Here is a 24,666-nt window from a genome sequence, read left to right as displayed (position 1 = left end):
AGAGTTCTTTTTACATTTTCTTAAAGCCCTTGGGTTCTGAGTTCAATTTAAAATCTCCATTAGCATTCCCTCCAAGCATAACAGTTAAGCGATCTTCTGATACTTTATAGCCAGATTGTGCTGCTTCTTTTTTTTTTTTATATATTAAAGTTCTAGGTGGCATTTTTTTTTCTGTTACGAAGAATGTAATTTGTAAATACAGCAGAACATTTGGAGCTTATAATACACCCACTATTAATGCTTAATGGGAGGAATGAGTCATGCTCACAGCTTTCTTTCTCTCGTCCAGGAAACACTCCTTGAGGCTTGCATATTTTTTACATGGTAAATTTCAAAGTGCGTTAATTTGAAACTCTTGCCACGTATTACGGATTGTCGCAGTTAATTTTGCTGCGTTAAGCAAAATCACATTAAGCAAGGGATAACCGTATTTTAATTCACGTGTTTTCTCTTTTTAACAAAGAATAATGCATATTTATTGTCGGTAATGTGATAATTGGCATTTTTTTTTTCTTCATCAGGAGATTGAAATTCAGCATGGAATTAGATAGCATGCATCATAGGTTACCTCCATATTTTATGTGAGGTACAGAAATTTAATTTTTTAAGCACAATTTAAATGTTTTATATGTATTTATAGAAGTAAATGCAAATTAGAAGTACTAATTCACAACACAAACTCTTGGCTTGTTTTAACATGTAGCTAGTGGTGATGGGATTCAGCACTACAGCTGAAAAAAAAAGTCATGTTGTATATTTATTTAATAGCTCAGCCTTGAGCTGCATGCTAATTCAGCAAGTCTTTTCATGTCAGTGAAAGGCTGGTTTTGGTATAGTAAAAAGCAGTTAACGCCTTTTATTCCCTTATAGGGAATAGGTCATCATCATGCGTATCAAGGATTTAGGCCTAGCATGGCCTGTTCCGGTCTTAGAAGTCATTGTTGAATCGTTTAAGAGGACGTCCTGGTTTTCTTTTTCCTAATGGCTTGTACTTTAAGGCTTGTTTTTGTAATCTTCATTGCTTGAACGTGTTCCATCCATTTATATTTATATTTTTTAATTTTTTCTATTACTGGTTCTTGGTTTAATTCTTTCATAATTTCTTCATTTCTTTTGTGAACAAACAGGGTATACTTCGCAGTTTTTCTCATAAACTTCATTTCTGCTGTTTGGCTTTTTGTTTTATTGTCCAGATTTCACTTCCATACATTAAGACTGGTAGGGCTAATGTATTGTATACTTTTAGTCTGGTTTGTTTTTGAACTAGGTTTGATTTAAATATAGAGTTAATTACACTTGTTATTTTTAAATATTTTGCAGTTTTTACGTTTATCTTTTTTATTTTCATATGTAATCATGCATCCTAGGTAGTTGATGAATTCACCTATTCTAACTTCTTGTTATCTATTACTATTTTAGTTTTTGTTGGATCTTGTCCTTTAAAGGCCATAGTTTTTGATTTTTCTGTTGATATTATCATACCATAATCTTTGGCTATCTTATTTAAATCTAAAAGAGCTTTCTGTAAGTTATCTTCAGAATTTGTAATTATTTGGTTATCGGCAAAGAGGAGAGTGTTTAAGTTTACTGTAGGAAAAAGTTTAATTCCTTGATGTAAATTTTTATTCCATTTTATTGTTATTTCATTTAAGTAGATATTAAAAAGAGTTGCTGAGAGGGGACATCCCTGTCGGACCCCTTGGCTTACCTCTCTCATATATGATAGCTCATGATTTAATCTTATTTGTATTTGATATATATACTTGTGATGGCTTTTAGGATATTATTTGGTATTTGTCTTTCTTTTAATATATTAAATAATGTTTCTTTTAACTTTGTCAAATGCTTTTTCAAAGTCAATAAATGCAATATGTGTTTCTAAATTGTATTTTCTTCTTTTCTCTATTATTAATTTTAGGCAAAAGGCCGGGTCTATACATGATCGTCCTTTTCTAAATCCATTCTGTACTTCTAAAATAAAGTTTTCGGAATATTTCACTAGTTTGCTATTTAAGATTCTGCTATATATTTTGTAACAGGAATTTAGTATACTGATACCTCTATGGTTTTTAGGGTCATCTCTATTACCTTTTTTAAAGATAGGAATCACAATTGCTTTTTTTCCATTCTATTGGGGGGGATACCAGTTGAATAAATTTTATTTAAAAATAATAAGTCTTTCTTTGAATCTTGTTCCTGTGTATTTATATAGTTTTAAACCTAGCTTATCTTCTCCAATTGATTTTCAGTTTCTTATTTCTTTTCGGCTGATTTCTCCATGGAGAAATCAGCCTGAAAATTCTCCATAATGAATACATCATAGAGTATGTTCTCCATGTATTCCTATATTATTATTAATTTTTGTGTTTCAAATTCTTCCATTTAAGTCTCCTGCTAAAATTGTAATTTTTATTTATTTTATTATATATGTTTTGTAGCTGATTATAAAAATCAATATTATCCTGTTCTCTTCCTCCTTCTGGGGCATATAAACCAATTATTGTTTCAGTTCTTTATTTTCTTTATTTAAAACAATTTTTAATTATTGTTTTATTCCAGCTTCTATTCTTTCATTCCATAATTTATAATGTTTTGAAAGGGGGTTATGAATCCAAATCATGACTCCTGCTTGTGCTCTTTGATCTCTGTCGACTCCACTGTATATCACAGGTAAGGCCTTTTAACCTGATCTAGCTTTTGGAGTCTGGGTGGACAGTTCAGTCTCTACTGGTAGTCAATCAGAGATAGCTGGCCCATGACTGTCACTAATTATAAGCAGTCACTGATGAAGAGATGGGCAAACAATGCTGCCCTAATAGGATGTGTTACTTTCTAAAATAATCTGGATTCTATAGACTTGAACTTGGAGGATGCAAATGCCATTTCCACAGCTACATAGGCCTGGTGGTAAAACATTTTCTCATCCATCTTTTTACAATATCACACTTTTTCGAATGTTCTTGAGTATGCAAATCTTCTATGAATGTAATATGTGGATCCTGACATTGTGAAAAATAAGTTTTTAAGGTCTTTGAAGCAGTGGTGTAGCTAGAGCTTTTGCTGCCTGGGGCAATCCCTGAGTTTTCCACCCCTCTCAATACATGCCAAAAATACTACAAAAAGTCAAAATGACCTATAGGGAAATAAATTAAAACACTTTTGAGGTAAAACTGTATAATTTCAACATTCTAAAATAATATTTTTCTTGCTTTTCTGTTAGCAAAATCGTCGATGGCATTGGCGAAGTCTATTTCATAGTAATTTAGGTAATTCTTAATCAATTTTATTTAGAAAAACTCCTCTCACAACTAGCAACACTTACAAGAATTGAGGAAAATTCGCAGTAGTATTACAATATTTGGAACTGAGTTCTCGAGACTGTATTTTAGAATTAACTGCAAAAGTTTCAGTGCCCCCTGGGGTTGACCACCCCCCCTCTGCTCCACCCTAGCTATGCCTCTGCTTTGAAGCCAACAGCTACATGCATAAACTGTCACTCAAGCCTTGAATTGTGGAACAGAATACTGCCTGACCTTTCATACTGAAGCCATTGGAATTTTTCTTTGACTTTAGTGGAATTAAGATGACCATGACGTAGCTGCATTGCATTCCACCATATTTGCATGTTTTCAGTATTAACACAGTATGTCTCATATCACTCAAGAAAAATGTAGATAGTCATCATGAAAACTGAGTGAAATAAAATCCTACTTGAGGTTTTATTTCTTTGATTTGGCAGGAACTCTTGAATATCTTGTCCTTCAGCGTTGAGCAGGTGCATGTTTTAGATATTTATGAATCTTTATGGAATGGTCTATTGTTTTTACTAGAATTTTGTATAAAACTTATTTGTCAACTGCTCAGTGAAATGGAAAATTTCAAAAAGTGATTATCTCATTTCAAATCATAAACATTTTTTGGATTTAATTTCTTTAAAATATCTTATAGAAATTGATTGGATTTTAATCTTGGTACATAGGTATGCATAGTGAAATTTCATTTCAGACAAATTATGGCGACTACAACCGTGTTAAAAATAATTATTTTAATTTCTCATTTCTAACAAGGTTGTAGTCTCCATAATTAGTCTGAAATGAATGCTGATCATCATGTAACACAAACGGAAAGGATAGTGAAATTTCATTTTTCATGATTATAGAAGTTTTAGTCTCTTCACAGTACTGATGTACTGTGGGCAGGTAAAGAATTTTTTTTATTGCGTAGTCTGGAAACCCTGTTCTAGAGACCAGACATTGAACTTTTGCTAGTCACTTCAGGCTTCCAGTAAGCAGGACAGTGGTATTTCTGGCTAGTGTAATTCATCTCCCACAATTGCAGCATCCATACCGAAGGTGGGATTTGAGCCCTCTGCCTGTTGGGTTTTGAACAGGTATCTTAACCACTTGACAAACTGCAGAAGTAACAAAGAGAAAAAAGGCAATTGTTACAATTGTGATCAGTATTATTTATTGTTATTTATTTTTAATTAAGTTTAGCAGTTTGAATTTGTACTCCTAATCATTTTAAGTGTTTTTTTCCATCCTCAACATCAAATGAAAGTGCAACAATAGTTCTCTTGAAAGCAGGAAAGTTCTCTTGCCTGCTTTCAAGAGAACTATTGTTGCACTTTCATTTGATGTTGAGGATGGAAAGCAGTTTCCTTCATATGTCAATCAGTTTGATTGCCATATTATTACTACTACTACGGGCTACTCCAGGAGTCCTTAGACTCATCGAGGGAGGCCCTAAACATCATGTTCATGCAACTGTTCAACATTCTCACAGTATCTATCATACTTTGCCTTGAACTTGCTCACTGTCATAGCAGCCACAACAGACTCTGGCAGCTTATTCCACTCATTTACCACTCTAAAAGTAAAGAACCCAGTTCTAACACCCCTGCTAACCACGCTCTTGCCCAGCTTCCGTGGGTGTCCCCTAGTTCTCCCACCACCAGTCCTGATCTCAAAAATATCATCTGAATTAATCCTATAGAATCCTTTTAGCAATTTGAATGTCTCAATCATATCTCCCCTTTTCTGCCTATCAACTAGTTTCTGCAACCCACAAATCTTCAACCTGTTCTCATATGGTTCATTCCATAGACCTGCTGTCATCTTAGTCACTTGCCTCTGGATCCTCTCCACCTCCTCCCCATCAAGAAGAAACTGAGGTGACCAAATCTGGGCACAGTAGTCGAGATGAGGTCTTATCAAGGCTCGGTACAGAGGTACAATAACTTGTTTTTCTCTGCTCGTCAAGGTATTTTTCAACAACCAAGTGAGTTGATGAGCTGATTTAGCTACTTTCGTAATGTGCCCCCTAAACTTCATCTCCCTATCCACCAACACTCCCAAGTCCCTGGCCTCATCAATCTCTTGGAGTACAGTTCCACCAATGTGGTATACTGCTGCTAATCTTTTTACTCCGAAATGCATAACCTTACATTTTGTCACATTAAATTGACATCCATTCTCCTTAGTCCAGAACTCCAATCTATCTAAGTCATCTTGCAAGACTTTGACATCTTCTGCATTCACTATCGCCCTACCCAACTTTGCATCATCAGCGAACAAATGAACTGTCCCACTTAGACCCTTCCTTATATCGTTAATGAACAGATTAAACAGCAGTGGTCCAAGAACAGAACCCTGTGGCACACCACTAATCACAGGCCGTCTTTTGGACTCTACTCCTGAATAAACTACTCTTTGATATCTCTCCATCAACCACCCAGCTATCCATCTCACCAACCCTATATCCATTCCCATATGTTGTAGTTTACAGATTAGAATTCCATGTGGTATCCTGTCAAACGCCTTTGCCAGGTCCAGCAGTATCACTGTAAACCCATTTGCCTTATCCAGTTCAGCCGTCACCTTGTTATAAAACTTGAGCAAGTTACTGAGGCATGATCTACCCTTCACAAAGCCATGCTGTCCTCTGTACAGTATCTCATTTTCATCAATCCATTCCTGTATTTTTCCCTTGACTACTTTCTCCAAGACCTTGACAACGACTCCTGATATGCTGATCGGTCGGTAATTTGCAACCATAGTCTTGGATCCTCCTTTATGCAGTGAAACTATTTTCCCCTCTTTTCACGCCTTCGGGACTAAGCCAGACCCGAGACTCAGATTAAACAACATGGTCAAGGGCACTGATAATTCATTAGCTGCTTCATGCAAGACCCGTGCCGGTATACCATCCAATCCCACAGATGTATTCACATTAATGTTCTGTAATAGACTATTCACCTCCACTTCATTCATCACAATTCCCATATAAACTAATGGTTCCTTCATTTTTTCAACGTCACCACCTGGATGATATACTTTTGCAAATTGCGCGCTCAGTAACTCCACTATATCGACTGGTTCAGTGAACTCTTTACCATCGTCATTCCTTAAAATCATTTTCCCATGTACAGTTTTTTTCTTGCTTGCAGCATATTGAAAGAACTGTTTGGGATTCTCTTTTGCTTGCATAGCTATATGAAATGCTATTGTTTCAGACACAACTATCTCTGATGTATTGTGTGTGATTTCTGCCAGTGAATGCATGCCATCTCTCCATGACAGACAAAATATTGGAAGAATTGGTGTTTAACCTTTCCCAGTGCTGTTTTGCTCCATTAAGCCTCCAACACGAGGTAAGGTGGCAGTAATTGGGTAGTTGTTTGCTAGCTGGTTGGTTGGAGATGCATGTACTCCAACCAGCAGGCTGCTGATCCAAATCCTGGCATGGTCATATATGTTTTGAGGAGAGACATTAATTTCATCACCTAGTGTGATGGAATTTGGTTTTATGAACTATTTTAAAATATAAAATTAATAAAAAAATAAATAAAATAAAAAAAAGGTGGAGGGGAAATCTTTAATCCACCCATAGTACTTATGTGCTATATATTATTAAAAAAAAAGTATGGATTGGGAGTCATAAAAAGTATGATTACACTTTTCTAAAATGCTTAATCATATCACTTACATTTTTCTGATTTATGTATTAATTTTTATGTAGTATTTCATTTATTTTATTCTTATTCAGTGTTCATTTTTTTAAAATCAGTATTTTATCTTCAGAAAAATTCATATAAAATTATCATGGTTAGCCAAAAGCCAGGCCACACCTTGAATTAAGCATGGCTTGATTATTGGCACTCAGAGTTTTTTTTCAGCGTATATTTTGATATCTATAAAAGTAGTTTTGGTTATTGTTTTGATATTCTTAGTTCAGATCTTAATATATTACAGAAACTTTTGAAATTCATATAATATTTGATATATGAACATATTTTGCTTCTAGGTTTTAAACTGAAATGGCAGATCCAGAAAAGTAAGTTTTACATGTTGAAACTACTGTATCTCATATTCTTTACTTTACTGAAAAAGTAGCAATCATGCATGTATGCAAATATTCTAAGGCACAATTTAGTATCATTACCTGGAGTTGGAAAAGCCTATTTCTTAATCATGTGTAAAATTAAAAAGGAGATTCAATTTGCCCTATCCAAATATGACTTGGAAATGTACTTACTGAGTTGGATTATTAATACATCACTCATATTTTTTTTTGTCATGTTGTACCATTTTATTTTTTTTAATGATGTTTTTCATTGTAGTACTATCATCAACTATGATTTCCTCCAAATCCTATACATCCCTTGCAGGTACATGCCAGTAGTTTGATGTGATCATTTCTTTTTAATGGAATGAAAATGCCTGGTGTAATTAAATCCATTTATTTAAGCTAATGGTTACCTTGGTTGTTTCAATTTAGTAACACGGAACCATTTTTTCATTTTAATTAAACATGCTTTGTACCCTTACGATAAATAAAAATTTTTGTTGAAAGTTTTTTTTTACTTGGTTATACTATAAATTAGATGCCAAGATATTTCATTTTGTCCTTGATTTCATACTTTATCCAAGTGTAAGCAAACAAGGTTTGTGTGTAAAGTCACTTCACTACTGGGCTACTTGTACATAGAGGCTAATGACAAGACTCATCGAGGAAGGACACCCATTCCACATCTATCTCTGTCTCCACCATTCAATCCACCAACCACAACTACACCAACACTATCTACTGCCTGCTACCACCATTGGTATTTCCACAGACAATTGCAAATTTCCATTCCCATGGTGGGATTCGAACCCGTAGCCATTTGGCTGGAGAGTGAATACACTAACCACTTGGTCAACCAGGCTGGCGATATAGCCCAGTCACGGAGTGACTTCATGTCCAAACACTGCTTACACTTGGATAAAGGATGAAACCAAGAATATGATTTTTCATCATCAAATTCCTGATATATATATCCTCAAGGGGGTGTATAGGATATGATAGTACTACATGAAACTTTCTATCTACAATTTTCCTCCAAATCAGTGTTAAATGTCAAGACTCCAGTATTATCAGATCTTATATTTCTGTCTTTCTCTGGGTCTTTTTTCTTGCCAAAATGGCAGAGAACACTTGTTTTGCTAAGCTTTCCTCTCCCATTCTGCTTAAGTGATCATCCACCTGAGATTAGCACTGCTAATGCATTCCTGGATGCTGACAATGTCAATTTTTTTTCTAATATCCTCATTTTTAATATGATATTGCAATTGACGTCATTTGTTCACACCTATAATCTTTCTCAGGACTCTCATATCTGCGGTCTCTAGTCTTTGGTCAAGTATTTTACTTCTGATCCAGATCTCAGATCTATAAGTTAAAACAGGTTTGAACACTGTCTTGTATACAGCTAATTTAGTGTTCCGACTAATTTCTCTCTTATTCCATATGAATTTATTCAATTGACTTCCTACCATACCAGCTTTGCTGATTCTGTTGTCTATTTCTATATTTAATTTACCATCTGTAGTAAAAATCGTGCCTAAGTAGCTGAAATGTTTTACTTGTTCCACAGGTTCTCCATTCACAACACAGTTGATATTTTTCAATGATTCTGCCTATTTTCATTGTCTTGTCTTTTTATTGCTGACCTTCATACCACATCTATTATAACAGTTATTCAATTTAGTCAGAGAATCTTGCAAACTTGTAGCAGATTTATTTAGAAGTATAACATTGTCTGCATAAAGCAAAGAGCTGACATTAACATCTCCAATTCTGATATTATGTTTAATACCACTTTCCACCATAACGTGATCCATATAGATAATGAATAACAGAGGGGATAATGTACGTCCTTGTGTCACACCAGATTTAACATTAAACCATCTTCCTGTACTTCCTTCAATTCTAACTGCTGACTTACAACTCAAATAAAGACTAAGTATTGCTTGGTATAATGTCCCATTAGCACCATATAACTAGTGTATTGAATAGCTTCTCTCTTGACACCTTGTCATATGCCTTTTCCAAATGGACAACTTAAATACAGATCTTTGTTATATTCCTATGATTTCTCCGTTATTTGTTGTAAAGTAAAGATCTGATCCTCAATTTAAATAAAAATTAGTTTATGCCAGCCTTGCATTTGAAATTTCTCAACTCAGACTTTTTTTGCTGAACATGAAAAAAAAAAATGAAATTCTTTTCTGGGTTGCCTTGGATAAATTATAATTTCTTAAAATATCCAGACTTGCAAGCATTGCCAAAAATGTGTGATTATCAACATTCCGAAAGAACACTCCATGTGGTATCTACAGAATCTTTACTTGCAAATTAGCCTCATTTTTAAACTAGGGGGGAAAAAAAGTGCCATCTATCTAGAACATGAAACATGCATCCAGTATGTATTCTGCTTCATTCTGTCATTCTGGAAAGTTTGTCATTGGCTCAGATCATATTCATGAAGAGGGATGAGGAATTTCTTTATATAGATGCAGGTATAAATTTCATACAACTAAGCAATACTTTCTCAACCTAAATAAATGCAGTTGTTTTATTTGACTAAAAATTGGATTATTGGATAGTTAACCAAACAATGAATATCATCTTGTGCTAGTAGATAGCACCAGTTAAGACTAGTGTAAAATCGTGTATTCAAGGAGCTTTATTCAAAAACCTGTTGTATACAGATTTTACTGGTAAGCAAAATTCACTAAAAATACTTGTGGGTAAATAGAGAAATTTTCATATTTTTAATTTGGAAACAATATTTTTTGTATATTACTGAATATTGTCACCTCAAAGGGTTTTGTAAAAGAACAGAAAAATAAGTGTAAGATTAATTGTCTGAAGAAACCTCTTAGTCACCAGTAATTCCAGATGGATTGAGGTATTAACAAATGACCTGGGGCAACTGCAACCTGGAGGGGTCAACAGTGTGCCAGGGGTTTCGCGTCTGAACGCAACAACCCGAGAAGGGTGGTGGGTGCAGACCACTGAAGTACCAAGGGGCGATGACGTAAGCGAACCCCAAGGTCATTGGAGCCAGATAAATAGCGGGTTGCAATGGTGAGAAAGAGAGTTCAGTGCGGCTATTCGGTTTGGTTCCTCGCAGGGCAGTTTGAGTTCGTCCGGTCTCGTTCCTGGGTCAACGAGAAGTTTCGAGGTCACATGGGGTTCTGAGCTGAAGTTACAATGCATGCTATGGCAGCAGAGTTTTGCTAACATTGTGGGAGATAATTTGTAATTACCATCTGAGACCTACGTTCCAGATAGAAAATTGCTGAGGGATAGACATGACTAAGATAAGCTGTTTTAGAAGAAATTAGATGCCGAGTTTTCATGCCGCCAAGATCCAAATGTTCGCCGATATTAAGAGGAGATCTCACGTCCAGAGATGATATCCAAGTGCAGTACTAAAGTCAGATGGTAATAGAAGGAAGTGATTTCAGGGATCATTCAGAAAAGACCAGACATCTGTAAAGTAAGATCTTTCCTTTGTTTAACTACAAATAAGAAGATTGTGATGGTGATTTAATTAAGGGACTTGTTTTATAGTGACACTTGAGGACTTTAGGCCTTATGCTGATATTTGAAGTATTTTGTTATATGTGAGAGAAGGTCTGGCTAAAATTTAAGGTGAAACATTGTATATTTAATGTTATAGCTATTGCCTAAACCTCCAGAATGTTATGTAAAAATTGATCTGAGTATTACCAAGTTTAACAAGAGAAAATTATAGACATGTGGTCTTGCTAGAATTGATTATGATAAGGGACTAAATTGTAAAGTAGTCATTAGTTGTGATTTGAAGCATAGAAGCTAATTTACTTAGTATTTAAAATTGACCCATTGTGCATTTCATTGATGTTAAATAAATTGTTTTCTTGTTTAAATAACTTGCCTGATTTCTATTTCCAATGCATTGCTCATTAATTTGAATCTGTGAGCCTTAAGGTAGATATTGTCGTGACTGCATAACAGAAAATTAAGTTGCTAGATTTACTTAGAATTAAGAGAGAAAAGTTCCGTGTGGTGTACTGTGGTATTTTTGGAGGGAGATTCAGCTCCCACCCACAAATTTGGTAGCGCAGCTGGAAACTAAATAAATTTTCCAAATTCAGTTGAGAATAAACACCAGTAGGTCAGACAATGAGATTGGCTCCAGCCAGAGGCGATTTCTTTGTTCTGTAAGTTTTGCACATGTGAGATTTATTATTTGTGGCCATAAGTCAGATCTATAACAAGGTAAAGAAGGAAAGTTTAAGTGAGATAAAGTAGGATTTAAAGGGAGATTTTAATAAGAGAAAATAAGATATAATAAAAGATTTTAATAAGAGAAAATAAGATATAATAAAAGATTTTAATAAGTTTTAATTAAAATAATGATATTTTGACACTAGCATTATGCTATTCTTTGCACACCTTCTGTATCATGCACTTACATATTCTCTTTCTTTTATGCCTATGAGGATGATTTCGGATTAAGACAAAATTTTGGTTCATTGAAAAATTTTTATCCCCTAGTGTCACTTTTCATGCCAAGCAAAGACTATATTTTTTGCTTAGGGGTTGCAAATGCAAGAAAATCTTACTTTTAGTTTGTGTATCAGGCTGACACATCACAAACATTTACATTGCAGCAAAACTATATAATGAATAACTAAAACTTCCATATTTTGGATAGTGGTTTAAAAAATTTAGTTTAAATAAATTATGCTGGAATAAACTCACACAAATTATTTCTTTATTAGTCATTTTCACCTAGGTATCAAAGGCACCTTCAGTACAAGAATGTCAAAAGCTAATCAAACAGTAACTGACAATTCCAAAAGGTGCCACCTAAGTAACTAATGACCTTTTTTAGTTATGTTACATTACTAGGTAAAAATTCTAACATTAGAACTTATTACAGTTCTTCCTTTCACGCTGTTATGCACCGAGGTAAGTTTGCTTAATTATTTTCACAATGTGGATAATAATAACTTTCACTTCCTTCATCAATGACAACATATTTTGTAGATATTTGTCTACATGCAAACACCAACATTATAAAACTTTTGACAGCTCAGAGAATTACAATTAATCTCTTATAACTAATTTTAACAAAGTAGCTAAAGACAAAAATGTAAACGCCTTGCTATGCAATGTACAAAAAACATTTTGGTAGCTTGCATATTTAGATGGTGCATACTTTCACAAGCATATGATAGCAATCGATGGAAATTTTGGACCATTCTTCCTGTAGGCATATATTGAGATCCTGGACTGTTGTGGGCCCTGTGAAGGCCAGTCAAGTGTAGTGACATTCGTGTCCATAAACCATGCAATTACGGCTTGGTAAAAGCCATAGTGATGGTGAACACAAGTAGTTAAAGAAGCAGTACTAAAAGAATACAAAGTAAGAGAGCTAAGCTGTGTGTAAAAGTAGCTAAACAAACATCATGGGAAGACTAGTAAAAATATAGACAATAAATATCAGGAATGTGGCAAAATGTTCTGGAGGCTATTAAAGAAGCTTAGAAATTGAGGAAAGAGTACTGTAAAGGTGACATGGAAACTGAAGATAAGGATATCTAAGCTTTTCTTCCACAATTCTTCTCAACCGTTTCTCAAGTATACTTGCATAGATCTTGCCAGGAACACTCAGTAGGGAAATACCTCTGTAATTCTCGCATTCAGTTTTATTTCCCTTTTTATATATGGGTACTATGAGAGCTCTACTCCAATCATCGGGAATTCGTTCCTCTGTCCAGGTTTTCTGAACTATGCAGTGCAGCCACTGTAAGACTCTTATACCACCATACTTTAGCATACAGCTTTCCATGCTTCCACATCCCACTGTACACACTTTTTGCACTACCGAAGATGACTCTGCATGTTGGTTTGGATAATGTGGGTATTGCATATTGTGGTCCATCCATGTTATGAGCCTTGGTCCTGAATGTTTTGTGCAGATTTGTGTTCCAGTCGATGTCCAGAACTCTGCATTCAATGTGTTGGACATGCATAGCAGTTTTTACATATCCTTCGTAGCACTTGCAGTTGAACTCCCCGACTTCTATCTCAGTATGGTATCATTGATTATTGACCTGGGATGGCCCAATTTGTCAACAATTTGCCGAAAAAATAGGCCTGCAACATGGCATCCTATCAGCTACAAACACTAGCTTGTTAAATGGCACAATCCACCTTGCTGATTGGAGTGTTTCTTTGGAAGCAATTATTTCTCTGTAAGAATTTTTTTCCCTGTTAATTTAAGGTTATGGTGTTTCTATTGACTAATAAAAAATCAATTTGGGATTTTTAAATGTCGCTTCCTTCGTTTTGTTATGGGGAAAAAAAAAATCAAAGCAGTAAATATTTCTCATCCTGCAGTTAATGCTTTCTATATATCAGAAATTATTATATTTAGAGCAACAAAACAAAATACAGATCATCCTTTCTACACAATTCTATTCATAAAAATAAGCTTGTCTCTTACAAAAATTTTGTATTATTGTTTTAAAAATAAGTTTAAACATGACTCAATCTTCCTTAAAAAATGGGACTTCCTATTTAAAAATAATGGAATTGCTCATATATATATATATATATATATATTGTTTTTGTGTGACATGATTCCACAGAAATGTCAACATCTCTAAAAAAAACATCTCGATGGTCTAATTTTATAGTGTTTTAGTATAACTTGTTTCTAAACCATTCCCTTCTGGTTTGGGATTAATATTAAGAGAAGCAAAAAAAAAAAAAAAAAAAAAAAGCCAATGTTTTATTTATTTTATTCAGATTATTCCTCTTGCATATTTCATATATGCAGGAGAGAGGAGGACACATCTCATTAATATGTTTATTATAATTTTGCATTTAAACTGTACAAGTTGATGTACTTAATTACAAACATATTTATAACTATCTCCTTATGTTCATAGATTCATATAAACCTTAGCTGCATACAAAAAGGAGTAGCTTTCACTTGGTTTTACATATCAGTTGGAATTTTTCTTTTTGTAGGCCAACACCAGTTGAACAAAATGAAACCACTGAAGAAATAGGGGAGGATGATGCTAAAACAAGTAAGCTGAACTTTTATTTTTTTGACACTGAGAATTTTTTTGATCGTTAGAAAATATCCTTATAAGAGAGCTATATAGTTGAATAAATGACATTTGAATTCTTTTAGTTTTCTGGAAATACTTTCATTCATTATCAAATTAATGAACTAACTTAATTGCTGCTAATTTCTTTAATTTGACATCTTTCATCTATACTAAATCCGATGAAATGCTAAGATGTGTGGGTGGAGGGAAATCATTGGAAGTTAGCAAAGATGGAAATTGTTGCCGATACTTGCCACCGGGTGTATGGCATAGTTAGCAGTTATAGATTAATTTTGCATTTTTTGAGTAATCTTTATAACTACAATATATTAAATTGTTTTTGTACATATTAGAAATTTTTTTACTTTTTTTTTTACTACTTCAATGTTAATATTCTATATCACTTCTCCATTATCAAATTAATGAATTACTAACTTAATTGTTGCTTTTATTCAGTGATTTTTTTGCTGTCCACCAAGGATATGTATGTTTACAATCAAATATTACAGATAATTCTGACCATTTGCCGTATTAAATAATAAATGGAATCAAAAAATTAAAAAATATATAAGATTTTGTCCAAATAGTGAGGTTAAAATGTTTCCTTGCCTTTAAGGATAAAGTGAACTTTTTGAAAGGATTGCATCAAGTGTTTTGTAGTGCAGCCATTGTTGTGGGGGGGGGGGCAATTTTTAAAGCAAAACTGGCAATTTCTATATTGTCATTCATAAGTATGATCATGCTAATCTTGGTTTGCAAGCAGATATTTTTGTGATAGCAATCACTGATTTGAACAAGATAAGCACCATTAATGTATTTATCAAAAAAAAAAAAAAAAAAAAAAAACATGTATTTAGTATGTTTTATTTTTTCCCTCACACAGTGAGTTGTTTTGAACTCTTACATTCAAAACAAAAAGAAAACACCGAACCTAACTTGCATATAGGTTTGTATCTCCTAGGATATCTTATGTAACTTAGCCTGTTAAATAACCTTAATATCCCGTTAAATCTGTAAGCGATTGAGTCTTTACATTTTTTAAAATAAAAATCTTTAATTTACAAATAACAGAAATATATATAACATCAAATAAGCACAACTTATTTACACAAGCGACAATGCATTCTTCACATTACAATTCCAAATAACATGAAAAACAAAAGCTACATAGTTTCTTCAATCCTCATAAGCCAACATTTTTTTTATCCTATATGGAGAAAACTCCAGGAAACTCTTTGTTCTGCCTCTTACAGGACTTTTATTCTTTGAGTTTTATTCTTTTCACACAGGAGAAAGACTAATGTGAAATAGAAATGCTTTCTCTATGATGGCAACAGAAGTGAAAACTCTTAAAATCGCAGAACACTGAATAAAAATATCTTGTCTTCATCCAAGACACTTCTGTTCTCTTTCTATATGAAAGTAGCAGCAGACTCCATTTGAATAAATTACTAAAAACATCTCGCTTTAGAATGAATTAACTTTCTATCTGAAAGTCATAGCATTATTCTCAAAACCTCAACAGCTTTGTCCTTTCAGAACAACCTTTGCCTTCTATATGAAAGTGTGCGAAGAAATTGCTAAGAAACACATCAGCTGTTAGAAATCTCATCAGACCAAGAATATAAACTTTGCTGGGCCAATTTCATATTAATTGGAAATCGATAACCCTTTTCAGCTTCAACTGAAACAATAATTAATGACTACAATAAACTTCACATTGACCTCTTCATAAAAGGATATCCTCTTTCATTTCTAATTTTTCTGTCCAGTCTTCATGTATCAAAGGTACAAAAACTCCACAACTCTTCTGTTGTGTTCCTTTTGTGCCACGTGAGAATGAGAAATTAAAGGAAAGAAGTTGAGTAGAAATACTTTCATTATTGGAAAATGAATTATTAATACATAACATTTGTTATGTCCTTCGTTGCTGGGTAGAGCAAATAGCATATTTTTCTATAAATTCTAGGCATTTATGAAAGCATAATTAAAAAACCTTATGAGGAGAGGGAAAATATTTGTTTGCAAAGTATAAATAATTAACCAGTAATAAACAACTACCGAATACATTTGAGAGTTCAGTAAATAATATAGGAAGGAGCTAATTCAGTGTTGATCAGATGATTCATTTGGGCATGGCAGATATGTGTGTGGTTGGATGGAGCAAAAATTACTTTGTAAAATTTGCTGTGTGTTTGTTATATGTATTCTGTTTTATTTATATTTCAACAGTTGAAAACAAGAAGGGTTATGAAGAAAAACTCAATCTAAAACTAGGCTTAAATATATTTGAAGAAGACATAAATAAGCAAAAACCTAATGAAAGTAATAATCTCAGCAGCCAATGAATTCAAAAGCAACAAAAAGACAAACTTTAAGAGGAACCCTTACAACTATAAAAGAGATGAAATATTAAATAAGACAAAACTTCTAAAATAGAATATGCAAAACAGTGCAAAACAATAAGGAAAAAGATGAGAAATGAAATATGATCTTATAACACTACAAAAATAAACAATGAAAATACTAATATATTAATAAGAAAACATTTATCACTTGGTAAAAGCCAAACTGCAATAAGATAAGAATGCCACTATAATAAGGGACCAAGAGAAAATCTTAACCAGACTAGAAGAATTTCATAAGGAAAAAGATTGATCCTTCAATAGATAAATCAAATATAAATAACTCTTTTCCCATCACATGGAATTCATCCCCCCCCCCCCCCCATTCACCTCAAATGAAATAAAACAAGCATTAAAACAAATGGAAAAGGTCCTGGTGAAGACCTAATTCACATAGAATCAATTAAATGGGGAGAAAGCAACATAATTCACCAATGTCACAAACTTATTAATCTATGCCTAGAAGAGGGGAAGATAACAGAAAACTGGAAAAATGTTACTCTGATACTGTTATTCAATAATCCTATTTAAATAACATTCTTTGTCTCCTATTTAAAAAGGAGGCAAAGAACTATAGACTAATTAGTATTCTCTCTAATCTGTACAAACTTCTCACAAAAGTAATAATAACAAACAGGTTAACCCCCTCTTCTAGACTCGACTCAATCAGCAGAACAAGCAGGATTTTGTGAAGGCTTCAACACAATTGATCATATTCATGCAGTATAACAAAAAAATAGAAAAAGCAGAAGAAAACCAATTGTCTCTCTGTTTAGCCTTTATTGATTATGAAAAAGCATTTGATTCCATCAAAATTAAAGCAATAATAAAAGCACCACAGAATCACGGAGTACCTGGAGAATATATGGACCTCCTCCAGAAAATATACCACACTGCAACATAACAATCCAACTTCACACAAGTAACAATAAAATAACATCATCATCAAATTCCTGCCATGTACCTTCAAGGGGTGTACAGGATATGATAGTACTACATGAAAAAAAATTACATCATTACTAACTTCCTATCTCTACAATTTTCCTCCAAATCAGTCTGTTACTTGACAAGACTCCAACATTATCAGATCTTATATTTCTATTGTCTAAGGCACTTTGTACCGTATCAATCCACCTATATCTTGGTCTTCCTCTGGGTCGTTTTGCTGCCAACCTGGCAGAGAACACTTGTTTTGCTAATCTTCGCCCATTCTGTTTAAGTGACCATACCACCTGAGATTAGCCCTGCTAATGCATTCCTGGATGCTGACAATGTCAAGTTCTTTCCTAATATCCTCGTTTTTAATATGATATTGCCATTGATGCCATCTGTTCATTCCTATAATCTTTCTCAGTACTCTCATATCTGTGGTCAAGTGTTTTACTTCTGACCCAGCTCTCAGATCCACAAGTTAAAACTGGTTTGAACACTGTCTTGTATATATCTAATTCAGTGTTCCGACTAATTTCTCTCTTATTCCATATGAGTTTATTCAATTGACTTCCTACCATACCAGCTTTGCTAATTCTATTGTCTATTTCTATATTTAATTTACCATCTTCAGTAAAAATCGTGCCTAAGTAGCTGAAATGTTTCACTTGTTCCACAGGTTCTCCATTCACAACACAGTTGACATTTTCAATGATTCTGCCTATTTTCATTGTCTTTGTCTTTTTATTGCTGACCTTCATACCATATCTATTACAACAGTTATTCAATTTAGTCAGAGAATCTTGCAGACTTGTAGTGGATTTATTTAGAAGTGTAACATCATCCACATAAAGCAAAGAGCTGACATTAACATCTCCAATTTTGATATGTTTAATACCACTTTCCTTCATAATATGATCCATATAGATAATGAATAACAGAGGGGATAACGTACATCCTTGTCTCACACCAGATTTAACATTAAACCATCTTCCTGTACTTCCTTCAATTCTAACTGCTGACTTACAACTCAAATAAAGACTAAGTATTGCTTGATATAATGCACCAACGATACCATATAACTGCAGTGTATTGAATAGCTTCTCTCTTGGCACCTTGTCATATGCCTTTTCCAAATCAACAAAACTTAAATACAGATCTTTGTTATATTCCCATGCTTTCTTGACTATTTGTCGTAAAGTGAAGATCTGATCCTGACAGCCTCTATTTGGCCTGAATCCAGCTTGTTCTTCAAGCTTTTCTTCCACAATTCTTCTCAACCGTTTCTCAAATATACTTGCATAGATCTTGCCAGGAACACTCAGTAGGGAAATACCTCTGTAATTCTCACATTCAGTTTTATTTCCCTTTTTATATATAGGTACTATTAGAGCTCTACCCCAATCATCGGCCAATTCGTCCCTCTGTACAGGCTGTCTGAACTATGCACTGTAGCCACTGTAAGACTTTTACAGTGGCTTCACTTCATACCATACTTCAGTATTTCTGGTCGAATATCATCTCCTGCCTTTCCACATTTCAAGCCTTCGATTGCTTTTTCTACTTCAAGTATGGATATGTATTCCTGTCTGCATGCCTGGTCAGTGCTTTTTTACCACTGTGATGTCATCACTGCTTGTTTCATTTAGCAGCTTTTCAAAGTAATTACTCCATACTTCAAGGATATCTTTTTCTCCCGTTTTCATGTCACCTTTATCTTCTCTAACTCCTTTTACAGCACTCTTTCCTCCATTCCTAAGCTTCTTCAACAACCTCCAGAATATTTTGCCACCTTCTTGACATTTATTTTCTATATTATTGCCAAAGTCCTCCCATGACTTTTGTTTAGCTAGTTTTACCCAGTGTTTAGCATTCTTGCATTTGTCTCTATATTCTCTAAGAGCATAAGCTGACTTATTTGCCAGGAACTTTTGATATGCTTTCTTCTTTTCCTTCACTGTCTCTTTAACTTCCTGTGTCCACCAGGGAGTTCTGATTTTTCTATCCTTTCAGACAACTTCACCACATGCTTCTCTGGCAGAATCAAAGTTTGATTCCTGTTCTCAAATGCTTTCATTTTTTCTTCAATAATCTTTGTGTATTTTAGTCTACAGTTCACATCTGAGAGCAGCTCAACTTTTATTCGCTGTAAAACTTTCTTACATGTTATTCTTTTCAATATGAAATTCAATTTTATCCTGCTCAAGACTAAATAGTGATCACTTCCAATTTCAAATCCTCTGTGCACTCTGGTGTCCTGCACCAGGGAGAAAACATCACTATCAATAATAACATAGTCAATGAGACTTTTCTTATTCCTAGCCTCTTCTCTCCATGTGAATTTGTGCACATTTTTATGTTGGAACATTGTGTTAGTAATAACCAGTCCATGTCCTGAGCAGAAATCCAACAGACATTTGCCATTATGATTAGTTTTGCTCTTTTCTCCAAATTTTCCCAAATTATTTTTATATGTCTCACAATCATTTCCTACTCTGCTATTTAGATCCCCAACAAGGATCAATTTTTCATTGTGTCAGTTGCTTTTTCTAAAGCCTCAAAAAATTCCTGCACTTCTACTTTAGTAGAACCTTCTGTGGGACCATAGGCACAAATAAGTCTCATTGTCCAGTTCCCCGTTCTCATATTTGCCCACATTACTCTACTTGAGACTGACTGCCATTCAAGAAGATTGGCCTTGTATTTTGTGTTGAATACTATGGCTACTCCTTTTCCTTGATTGTCATTGCCTGAATATAACATTTTGTATTTATTGCTCAGAAAGATCTCACTAGTTTTGGTCTTTTCTGTTTCAGTCACCCCTATTATGTCGATCTGGTACTTATCTAATTCCTCGGCTAGCTCCATTTCTTTGCCATTCGAGCTTCTTACGTTGATAGTACCGATCTTTAACTCTGATGTTTAGTTGGGGTTTGTTTTCAGATATGTTCCAGTAGCTGACTTTTCGCTGTTCGCCATGGTTCCCTGCCGAAAACAACGGGGCCTTGTTTAACTGGGCGATGCCCCAGCTGGCATGAAATTTTGTCATGTTGTACCATCATTTTTTTTATTTTGGTTTAACCAATAAGAATACAATTTGGTCGACCAAATCCCAAATTGCCAGCCCTTCCTCGTTCGTTCAGTATCCAAGTAGATTCCCAACAGGGTGCACCACGAGAAGGTGAGGATTGGACATTAGGTCAGAAGCCCTGGTCGGTTCTCCGCATTCCTTTAAAGGCTATGTGGAGGTCTCCTCTCAGTTATACAGCTTTGACCCTTAAGCACCCCTTAGACCAGTAAAATAACAATTGAAAAAAAGTGTCTGACAAGGATACTATCACTCAATATCTTTACAGCAGTCCTTCAAGAAATATTTAATAATATAAACTGGACAAACCTTGGTATTAAAATTAATAACAGAAACTTAACACACCTAAGATATGTAGATATCATAATTTTTGCAAACACCCCAGAAGACCTGAAGAACTAAAAGCAGAAAAGTTGGTCTAAAAATAAAAGAAAAATCGTGTTTAATCATTTTGTAATGGTAAAAAACATAATAGGAAAACAATTTCTTGGAAAGAGTCTTCATATGCATATTCAGATCATCTCATTGATCTAAACTGTGGACTTCAAAAAGAAATAAATAGAAGAGTTCAACTTTGCCTTGAGCACATTCAGAAAATTGAAAAATATTTTTCAAAACAATGACATCCCACTCTGTTTAAAAAAGGAAGACATTTAACTAGCGTACACCTCCAGTCATGTATGGTTGTGGAATTTGTCTCTAACAAAAGCACTGACACTGAACTATCAAAAAACGCTCAAAGAGAAATGGAGAGGCTGATGCTAAGCATCACATTAAAAGATAAGCAAAACACCTGGATAAGAAGCCGGACTTGTATCACTGACATTATTCTTTACCACAAGCGACTAAAATGGGCCTGACATCTACCAGGAAGAAAAGATATAATGAACTGAATTTTAAAAGAAGGTGGAGTGATGAATTGACCAATTTTTTCCAACAGTATTTAACAACCATTGCCAAGAACAGAGAAAGGTGGAAGGAACTGGAGGTGGCCTTTGTCCAGCAGTGGACAGAAAATTCTTGAAAAGAAGAAGAATGTGAAAAAAAAAAATTGTAATGCATTTAGAACAAGGCTAAAAATTTACTCCCATATGGTTGAGTAGGCGATTGCATTTCTGGATTCTTAGTCATAACCTTGATGTTACTGATATCTGTTAGATCATATGGTTTTGGGCCTTTCATCATACCTGATGAAAGGCCCAAAATCTTCAGCACTGAGACTTCACTGTTAATATAGCTTTGTGGAGATCAGAAAGGATCAAAAGTTTGTGCCTTCACTTATTCTGAGATGCATGAGATTAAAACATTTTTTAATCTTAAACCTGGATTTAAGTTACTGTTAATAGATTATTAATTCAAGCTTTTCTGCATGCTATTCACTTCTGTTGGAATATTTCTTTTAAAGATACAACTTTTATTATTTTTTATTATTAAAAATAGAAACACATAATTAAAAGAAATATTAAATATTAAAAGAAATAATAAAAAGAAACACATAATTATTATTTTTTATAGGACAGCTTACAACAGAAATGATGAAAAATCCTGAATTATTGGCTGTTCTACAATCAAGACTTGGGTCTATGATGAATTCTCCACAAGCTTATATTGCTAGGTAAGTTTAAAATTGGTTTATTTTCATTCATTTTTATTTTTCGACATAATTATTTTGAAATAATTGAAATTGTTAAATGAGAAGTTCATAGAATTGAGTAGAAAATATTGAAGAAAAATGTCACAAGAAAACAAATGTGGAAAGGCAAATATTTGAAGTAATGATATCTGATTTAGAAAATTTCAAAACATGGAGATGTGAAAGGTTTACATTAATTTACATGCATGTTCAGAAAGGCCAGATAATTGTATTCCTGAGGGAATCGCATAGAATTCTACATCTCTGAATCAAAAAATTAGAATAATCAAAGAAAATGTGCTGAATGATTTAGAATTCTTATTTATTGCATAGAAAATAATTACCAAATATGAATTAGCATCATCTAAATCTACATACTTTGTAGATTATATAACCATGTAAACACATAAAAATGTAATATAAATGATAAGAAAACTTAATTGAAAACATTCATAAAATTAGAATAATTTTTAACATGGTTCAAAATATTAGAATGCAAAAATAAATGTACAAAAATCAGTCGAAGGGAAACATGATAATTAGTACTTCGTTACATCCTCCTTAGCTTTTATGACCATTCATAAATGGTTGGACATATTATTTACTAGTGGTTCAGTCTGCTTTTTTTTTTTTTTTTTAATCAAAACATGCCCGTATGGTCTGCAGACTAGAAACAAGTTCATTTTTGTCTCTTGGGGCAACTTCTTGAAGACATTTCTTCATAATTCCTTACAAATTCTCAATGGGATTTAAATCTGGTGAGTTTTCCGGCCAAGGAAGTACATTGATTTGCCTTTCTTTGAGCCATCTAGTAGTGGTCGTGGAAGTGTGACAAGAAGCTGAATCTGGCTGAAAAAGGAAATCGCCATCACATAAATCTTCCGATGCCGATAAAAGTGCTGAAGAATTTCTTGGTACACTTTGGAATTGACTTTTTTGGAACCTCTGCAGTGACACAAGCCTATATCATAACAGAGGTTGCAAATATCACCAAACGTTTCATGCATTCTTTATCAAATGCTTCTTAAGATGCCAAACACGTATCCCTTGATGACCATGTGACAAAAAAAACATACTTCCAATGCTAAAAAGAATATTTTTCCAGCCCTCTTACCCCCCCCCCCCCACACACACAATAGAATTTGCTTACAACATTGTATTCTAGCTGCCTTTTGCTTGGAAGTTATAAATGGCTTCATTTTTGGCACACATAATTTAAAACTCAATTTGCAAAGTTGTCTCAATGTCATAGATTTAGACACATTCACACCTAGTGCTTTCAATTTCCTGTGAAAATACCTTGCGCATTGAAAGTAGTTTTTCTTCACAATATTCTTCGGTCTCTTCTGATTTCTAGATATAGTTATAAACCTTCGACCTCTATTGCAGCGATTATTTTGAAAATTCTGGTTATTAGAATACTGTCTCACTACTACTTATGCTTGAGAACATTTCAATTCCTTAGCTATAAACTGTTGAGTTTGGCCTTGTTTGTGTAGTGACACCATACAAAACCTAGCTTCCGATATGTCACTCGTTCGACCCATATTTAGCAAATGGTTAACTGAAATCCATGCATAAATGCTATTTCTATACTCTCCCCAAAACCAGTTGGGAAAAATTTGGAATAGTCTAATATTTTGCACGTTACAAAATTATTTCTAATTTTTTGAATGTTTTCAAATAAGCTTTCTTATAATCTATATTACATTTTTGTGTTTACATGGTTATATAATCTACAAAGTACATAGATTTAGATGATAAATTTTCGGTAATTATTTTCTATTTTCATGCAATAAATTACAATTGCAAATCATTCAACACATTTTCTTTGATTATTCTAATTTTTTTATTTGGAATTTGGGTGTTCGGGATAAATTTGACAGTTTCGTAAGGAAAAAGAAAATCTTCTTTGTATCTATTAAATTTAATGAATTGACAAAAAAACATTACAGGCAGAGTTAATTACAATACTATCAACAAGATTTACTCAAAATAACCACCATTAGCATCGATCACAGCTTCAATTCTGCTTCGGAACCTCGAACAAGCTGATGCTACAGTCTCCCTGGGAAGGGCCGCAAAAACTGTTTTAATTTTATCCATTAACTGGGCTTTTGTATTACTGGAAGTGCGATTGGTGTCTTTTTCAACTGCGCCCCATAC

The 24,666-nt window shown here is 33.8% G+C and overlaps 1 protein-coding gene across 2 annotated transcripts in view; it reads left to right on the top strand.

Moving 5' to 3' along the window:
* Positions 1–24,666, top strand: part of LOC150105844 (nucleosome assembly protein 1-like 1) — a 157,991-nt gene that overhangs the window by 34,990 nt on the left and 98,335 nt on the right. For both annotated transcript variants that reach the window (XM_090394373.1, XM_090394375.1), the window contains exons 2-4: positions 7,306–7,335; positions 14,359–14,420; positions 22,383–22,482. In XM_090394373.1, the coding sequence (XP_090250499.1) occupies positions 7,319–7,335; positions 14,359–14,420; positions 22,383–22,482 (179 nt within the window). In that variant the 5' untranslated portion in view covers positions 7,306–7,318. The remainder of the gene's footprint in view (positions 1–7,305; positions 7,336–14,358; positions 14,421–22,382; positions 22,483–24,666) is intronic.

The sequence above is a fragment of the Typopeltis vanoorti genome, chromosome 6, assembly GCF_054136105.1.
Source record: "Typopeltis vanoorti isolate ZY-2024b chromosome 6, IOZ_Tvanoo_1.0, whole genome shotgun sequence".
In the NCBI taxonomy this organism is placed as follows: domain Eukaryota; kingdom Metazoa; phylum Arthropoda; class Arachnida; order Uropygi; family Thelyphonidae; genus Typopeltis; species Typopeltis vanoorti.
The sequence above is the reverse complement of the archived record's forward strand: the minus strand, read 5'-3'. Positions and strand labels throughout refer to the sequence as shown.